The 7,434-nt window shown below is 40.6% G+C and overlaps 3 protein-coding genes across 5 annotated transcripts in view; 1 reads left to right on the top strand and 2 right to left on the bottom strand.

Moving 5' to 3' along the window:
• Window positions 1-7,434, top strand: part of NF1 (neurofibromin 1) — a 141,073-nt gene that overhangs the window by 93,053 nt on the left and 40,586 nt on the right. The gene's annotated exons all lie outside the window — the stretch shown is intronic.
• On the bottom strand, window positions 10-3,043 carry LOC109317121 (protein EVI2B-like). The gene is made up of 2 exons (XM_019545602.1): window positions 2,613-3,043; window positions 10-1,135 (listed from the first exon to the last, which is right to left on the bottom strand). The coding sequence occupies exon 2, from the start codon at window positions 886-888 to the stop codon at window positions 172-174; it is 717 nt and encodes a 238-aa protein (XP_019401147.1). The 5' UTR covers window positions 889-1,135; window positions 2,613-3,043; the 3' UTR covers window positions 10-171.
• The window catches only part of EVI2A (ecotropic viral integration site 2A), a 5,269-nt gene continuing 2,079 nt past the window's right edge, over window positions 4,245-7,434 (bottom strand). The window contains exon 2 of the mRNA XM_019545601.1: window positions 4,245-6,057. Within this exon, the coding sequence (XP_019401146.1) occupies window positions 5,277-6,032 (756 nt within the window). The 5' untranslated portion in view covers window positions 6,033-6,057 and the 3' untranslated portion in view covers window positions 4,245-5,276. The remainder of the gene's footprint in view (window positions 6,058-7,434) is intronic.

Genomic DNA, 7,434 nt, shown 5'->3' on the forward strand with positions numbered 1-7,434 from the left:
TGGAAAAAGGCTTTGCATAGTTGCTGCTATCTGCACCGCATATTGAAGTGATTAGCTTCAAGCCAGATCACTTTAGGTTCCCACTTGTGAAATACTAGTTTAATGCAGCTGTGGCTTCACAGTCCTTGCTCCCACCAACTTCTCGTATTTGTTGGCTTCAGAATGTTACTTTTAAGGTAAGTGTGAAGTGTGTTCAACAGCAAACTCGGCAATTTGTAAAGGTTGTTCAGGCAAAGGTGGCGGTAGTGGTTCATTTTCATCCTGATGTGTCAAATCAGGAGGTGGGGGAAATGCGTTCTCTGCCTCCGGTTTATTCCCTGTGGCGTTGCTGATCTCAGAGGAATCAATCTCAGGAAATTCCTGGATCCAGTCTGATGGCAGTGGCAGTGGTGACTCTGGTAGAGGAGGAATTGTGTCGGGTGGAGGGTTGCAAGGGCTCTGTTCTTCTGAAACAGGAGGTGGGGGCACATTTATATCACTTGAAGGAGAAACTGGATTGCTATGTGCTGGTGATCTGGAGCCATCCTGTACAGGAGGGGGAGACAGGGTAGCTGTATTGCAGCTGGGTGCATCACAGCTCTGTTCAGATGCATGACAATCATTCGGTAAGTGTGTGGTTTTGTTAAATTTCCAAGGCAAGATAGAAAAAACTGATGCACGTTTTGTGGCCTGGTCCGATTCCACAAAGACATCCGGTGTTTGTCCATCGGCAAATGGGGAGCGGCCAGCCCAGTTTGGATTAGTTGGAGGTGGCTTTTTGGCACACTTACATAAGAGAATTATAACAATAGCTATCGTCATACCAATCAAAATTATGCCAATAAACACAGCAGCTATCCAGCTAGTATCATTGCGGGGTTCCACTTCTTCTCCATTGGCCTGAGGCATTGTGCTATTGGCTGGTCTTTCAGCACTGTACAAGTGCAGTTTGCTTGATTGGTATGAATATATGGGAGATGTGTTTCCTATTTGACTTTCAGGACTAACAGATGCATTTCCTGGTTTAATTAAACCAGTTGTTGGTGGTGTCTCTGTCTCTGTAGAAAGTGGTCTTCAAAATTGTCCGTAGAAGAAAACTGGGGTTATGAGATTGATGTCCACTTTCGTCTTGGTGATTACGATGGTACGCTGTCACCTGCAGTATAAAGAGAATATGGTCCGGTTGGTTTTATTTTGGATTTGGCCTGTGGGTTTTTCTTTTACAGTTAAAAGCACGTTCACCATTGTTAATTTGCTGTTTTCTAAACTTTGCGCTAAAGTTATCTGCCAGAAAAAAGATAGACACTATATTCTTTTAAATATATCAGGCAGTCTATTTTTGAAGTGAGCACTGGGTTTGCTAATGACTTTAGAAGGGACAGGTGCCATTCTAATAGGATTTAGGTGGTTTTGCTGTAGAAAGCACTTTGGCTTATTTCTTTTTAATTTGCCAAAGAAAGCTGTTAAGACGACCTCCTTTAAATGAGTTAAATGGAACTGTGTCAGTTGTTCCAGCCCTTAATTGTAAACAGGAAACTTAAATACAACTTCAAACAGCCCTTTATGAAAGTGAAAAGCATCCAGTTTATCTTGGACCTTAACATTTTGAGGTTTATAAACCAGTGTCCTTAATTGTCTTTTTTTCAATACTTTTAGTATCCATCTTGCTGCCTTGGCTGTTATCAGATAAAAATTAAGACATGTCATTTAAAAAATGGTTTCCTAATACAACTACTGGTATGATCTAATGTTAGGATCCCAATTCCACACCATAAATGGACTTCTGCCTACACAGTAGTTGAAGTGGGAGAGAAAATGTAAATATAAACCTAAATTGCTGCAACAGAGCTGTTTTGCTATTTTTGTTTGAAACTATGAAGGTGTCGATCTAAATGAGACTAATAAAGCTTATCAAATCTTTCCACTATGTTCTGCTGCTTTTGGTTTACTTTGTCTATTGAAACTTCATGAAGAATTAATTCCTGAACACATATATAGTCCTGATGAGGACTTGGTTCAGTGCATACAGTTAACATGCACATAGTTTCATAGAAGTTAGGGACCTGAATAGATCATGTAGTCTAACCCCCCCCGCCACTGGCTGGAGCACACGGTGGGATCACACGACTCCAGACAGGTGTTCATCCAACCTCTTAAATTACACCAGGGAGCACATGCAGCTGGTAAGTTAATACTTCTGTGTAAGTATTTTTCAGGATAGCGTGTAAGTTCGGAATTAATACTTATATTTGCCGGTTCCAGCTTCTTCTGTACTCTTTCTTTGCAAAGTGTATTCAAGTGGCGCTTGTATGAAGACCTTATTAAAAGCTCAGTAGAATACAGCTATTAACGTCAGTGTAGTTGACATTAAAAACTTGCCTGGGAATTTTCCCTACATTTAAAAAATAAATGTAAAAATGAGAATTAGGTATTCTACTAGCAACATTTTAACAGTATAGAGATGTGCTGCAGGTAACACATGTCCTAAAACAGCTGTAGGTTACCCCATGTGTTAGCAATAAATTCATTCAAAAATGTTCCAAGTAAGTTTTTTGCAAATGCATTTGTTTGATTAAGCAAGCAAGAAACACCCAACAAGAATCAAGCCTTACTGTCGAGAATCTGTTCCTTACCTGTGCAACACTGTGTTTCAGTAAGATGGGTTCATCTGTCAAGTTAACATTTTTGTTTGAAGACTAGGTCTGAACGGGTGTTGCAAGTCGAGCAGCTCTTAAAATGGTCTCCTTTCTCATATTGAAATAGGGTTTTTTGCATGTAAAGAGGAAGTGTACCAATACTTACTGCAGGAAGTGTCAAGAGCAGGGAGGTGACTAAGAGTTTTAATTTTCGCAAATTGTACACTTTTTAAGACCTAATTTTCAGCTGTGTTCTCTACCAGACAAAAACATGTAGACAATCAAATGTAACTTTTTCTCAGCTTATGCTTTGCATGTTAAAAATGTTTGGCTGTTTTTTTTTGTCTGTCTGCAGCCAATATGAGCAAGAGCAACTTTCTTAACTGTGGTAAAGTGGATTGAAGTTAACAGTTTTATTGATAATGTCAGTGGTTTTTGCTGGCGGGGGGTGTGCTCCTGTGTTTCTGATGTTTTAGTCCACAGTTTGAGAATTTTTGATTTGGGGCAGCTGGCTGATCACATGGAACTGGCCCCTTCCCAGATTTTCATGTGTTGAATTGCATAAAAGGCAGGTAGCTCTACAGACTGACAACTTCTCTGATAGTGCTTATCTGTATAAGCTGCTTCAGTTGCTGCCATGGGCATGTGTTTGGGAACATACTTTCTGTGGGCTGGTCAGATCTTGGTATTTCCTGCTCCCAAGATCTTCCCAGCTGCATAGTAGAAGGCGTTTCTGCAAATGTATCCTCATAATGTTTTGCATCCTTGCCCATTTGCTACTTCCCAAAGGCTTTTGTCATGCCCCTCTTCTGTATTATAGCATCCGTTCTACTTCCCTTATTAGCTTCATTTCCCAATTCCTGTGAGTGTTACCCTCTTTCAGTTCCCACTAGCTTCACCAGCTTCTCTTATCTACATCCTCATCTCCCTTTACGAGCCCAACCACAGGCTTAACACCCGTACCCTCTTCTTCTGTTACTCTTCCTCATCTTAATCTTTCATCCCATTCAGCCACCTCCCATGGCCCTGCCTCACTTCCACCAGTCTCATGCTACCCTTTTCATGTGACCTCTTACTCTGGTTCAGCTGCCCATTTGCAGAAAGGTCTTATTCAACTACCTCTTCACCAAGTACTGTGTTTCTGTCTGATGTGTGCTCTGAATTTGCCCTGTTCAACCTTCAGCTGGTCTCTTGATGTTTCCCTTTTTTGTCCCTTTGCATATCCCATTGATTGGTACTTGTCTGCTTTCAGCTTTCTCTGTCCTTCTTCCACTGATTTGGCCTCTGATTTTCTCCTCTTAAGTTGCTACAGAAATGTGCCTCATCTGTATCTTTTCTCTCATATCACATGTGTGCAGATACCAAGATTACGCTGTTTCAAACACACATTTTAAAGTGATGTGACACATTTTATTACACATCTGTATGGCAATACAACTAGTGAAAGTATGAGCAATTTGATAACTACAAAAGTAATGCATTATGTCACATGGGACAAACTTTCATTTTACAAAATTCGGCTAATAGTATTGAAGGCACTTATATTTTAATATGGACAATGACAACAATCTTCAATTGCTGGATTGGTTTTTACAAACTACCATAGATTTACTGTCTGATCTTTCATTGTATTAATTTTCTGGGTGAAGTAGCAAAATATTATCTTTGGTCTTATTAACCCGGTGAATTCATGACTATAAACTTCAGAATGAGATGTTTTTAATTTTCCCCTGGTATTTCCGGTAGTAACAGAGACTTAATATCCAAGGATATTTTTTTTCCACAATATAATATGTTACATTTTATCATCAGTGAGTTCAATGAAGAAGATCACGCAAGTGTAGACTACTTTAAAAGTCTGTTGCAAATATTTATTGGCATTGCCAAGTTGAGAAAATTATCCTTACTATAGTTGAACAAGATATACGTGTTTCTGTACCAACTTCCAGGCACCGCAGACATCCCTGGATGCAAACTGGCCTTTTGAAAGTTGTGATCGAGCACAGGGGAAAACACGTTTTGGCTGTATATGTACTGTAAATGATGGCAGTTTAATGCTAGCAAAAAATAGCTCAGAATGACAGATTTTCGAGGTTGAATCACACAGCATGTAGTCTATTGGTTTTATATTTCTTCTGTCCAGAGCATGTATTAATACAGAGGCTGTCTTAGGAACACCTCTCACATTTGTGGTTACATGGACCATTCCACCCATTTGTCTTGCAACATCTCCCTGGCAACTACAGCTCTTGCTTTTGTGTCATATTTTTAGATGGTTCTTAATTTAGCAGATCAGTGCGAGGAGGAACTGCAGAGTTGGTTGTCCGCAGATCTTTGCTGATTTACAGACTGTCATTTGAGAGCTTATGTTGCAGCAAAACGTTTCCAAAAATGTTGTTCTGCTTTATTTCCACTTGGCTAACCATTTTGTCTAGCAGTAGTAATGGACCAGGCCGCTATCTAACACCTTTTGTCACTGTTCAAAGGACCAAAAGAATAAGCACAAGGTTGCACTCCCTCGCAGTGAAGCTGTATGCCACAACAGTCTCCTGTCCCATAGTGTGAAAGCTCAGATCTGGATCTCGATCTAACAGTGTGTGGTTAAAACAGAATATTACTTCAAGGCTGTATTTTTATCTCTTTTTGGAACCTGAGCTTTCCTTAAATCTCTGCTTCGAAGTTGACTAAGATCCTGTTGCACGGTTTTGACATTCCTTGGCTGGGCTGATCGTTCCCTCTTTCTTGGGTGAGGATCTCAGTGGTTCCATCTTCGCTTTTCCTTTGAACTGTGGCAGCTTTTTCTGACATCAGGTCTTGCATCATTAAGTCAGTCCCTGTTACCTCTTTAGTCATTCTCTGCCACGTGCCTGATCCAGTTGGCCATAAACTGCCTGTAGCCAGAAAATCGCCATTACTTCTTGGCGCACGCTTGCCTTTTTGTAATTTTTTGAGGTAGGACACTTTGTTTGCCATCACCACCGTTGACAGAATGAAACAGGTGCAGGCAAGGATGAGCACTGCGATTATAATGAAACAAACTAGTATAAGAGGTTTACTGTCTTCACAAGTTACAGTCTTTGTTGTTGTTCTCGGGGTCTTTCTGGTAGGTCTCGAGCCTTGAGCTGGGAAAGTTACTTTAAGGACAGGGGAAGATGTTGAAAGCTCCTGTCCAAATGTAGCAGGTGAGGTTTGAAAGGTGCTTGCACGCATTGTGGAAATAGTTGTTGTCTTGATACTGTCGTCTGTTATTAGCTCGAGAATTGTACTGGTGTAAGTTATATTCAAGCTTTTACTTGGATTTTGGGTATGGGAGTTCCAGTAGCTGGAATCGTTAGTGTGGTTTGCCATTATTTGCCAGCACAATGAAAAGCTTGTCACAGCAAGGAAAGCAAAATATGCTTTACGGGGCCTTGTCATTTTCCTGTTCCTGATGGATAGTCACCTACAAATCAAATACAAAATAAATAAATATAGAAATACATTTGCTGAGTTAAAACAGTATACTTCCATTAGTGCTAAAGGCTTGAATAGGTCCTTTTGTGAAATGCTAGGCCGCTGCCATGAACATTTCCACAACTTGGTTTGCAGTAACTTAATTTCATATAGTGTTGATCATGTTGTGAAGAGTTCAACTACATGAAATACAAAGAGAATAGGTATTCTTGAATTTTCTCTGCTACGTAATTAAACAGGATTTCTGTGGTTAGACTTACAGATGCACTATTTAAAAAAACAAACAAACCCCCCAAAAAACCCCAAAACGAACAAATGAGAAAAAGAAAAAAAAATGTGCGTGAGGCGCCACGTGTATTTCAGATCATTTTAAAGTCCAGACTGGGTTGTGGTATTTCCTTCTCTAACTGTAATTCAGCTTTGAGTTAGTCACTTTTGCTTTTTTCCTTCTGGGCCTACTTTCCATGATCTGTCTGTCTGAAAGTTAACAGTAAGGGGTTAATAATCAGGCCGGATAAAAAGAGAAAGTAGTTATGTGTGCAACGCGTGGTTAACTTGTGGAATTCATTGCCGCAGGAGGTGGGTAAGGTAAATAGCATAGCCAGGTTCAAAAAGGGAATGGATAAATTCATGGATGACAGGTTTTAATTTTAAGTTACTGTACTGCTACATCTTAATTTTGTAACAGCTGCCGAGACAGTTTTACTAAATTTAAAGTAAAATCTTCCTTTAATTTTAGCATATTCCCTTTGGTTTTAACTAATGGTTTTTCGGCGTTCTCATATGAGATCTGGGACCATTTTCCATGATCTGTTTGTATGAAAGTTAACAGTAAAAGAGTACTAATCAGGTCAAATAAAAATGCTTAATTTTAATTCTCAATTTAAAATAAAATTTCTGAGCCCACCAGAGAAGGCAGCTATCTTAGTGGAAAGTGTTGGAGTTGTTTCATAGTAGTTTGGGGTCAGAAGGGACCTGAACAGATCATCTAGTCTGACCCCCCCACCAGTGGTAAGAGCACACGCTGGGATCACACGACCCCAAACAGGTGTTCGTCCAACCTCTTTCTGAATTTACCCAAGGTAGGAGCGAGGACCACCTCCCTAGGAAGTTGACTCCAGATCCTAGCCACCCTAACAGTGAAATAGTGCCTCCAATCTCTAACCTGAACCTATTCAGCAGCTTCTGGCCATTGTTCCTCGTCACCCCAGGTGCTGCTGGGGGGAATAGGGCCCTTCCTATTTGCTGCTGATCTCCCCTTACAAGTTTGCAGGCAGCCACCAATTGCCCCCTCAGCCTCCACTTGCGGAGGCTGAACAGGTTCGGGTCCCTCAGCCCCTCTTCATAGGGCTTGCCCTGTTGCCCT

Source organism: Crocodylus porosus, unplaced genomic scaffold (assembly GCF_001723895.1).
Source record: "Crocodylus porosus isolate Cpor-Errol unplaced genomic scaffold, CroPor_comp1, whole genome shotgun sequence".
Classification (NCBI taxonomy): Eukaryota; Metazoa; Chordata; order Crocodylia; family Crocodylidae; genus Crocodylus; species Crocodylus porosus.

What these genes read in the sequence shown, in the direction of transcription:
- LOC109317121 (XM_019545602.1), bottom strand. Translation starts at nt 888, where the DNA reads ATGCCTCAGGCCAATGGAGAAGAAGTGGAACCCCGCAATGATACTAGC.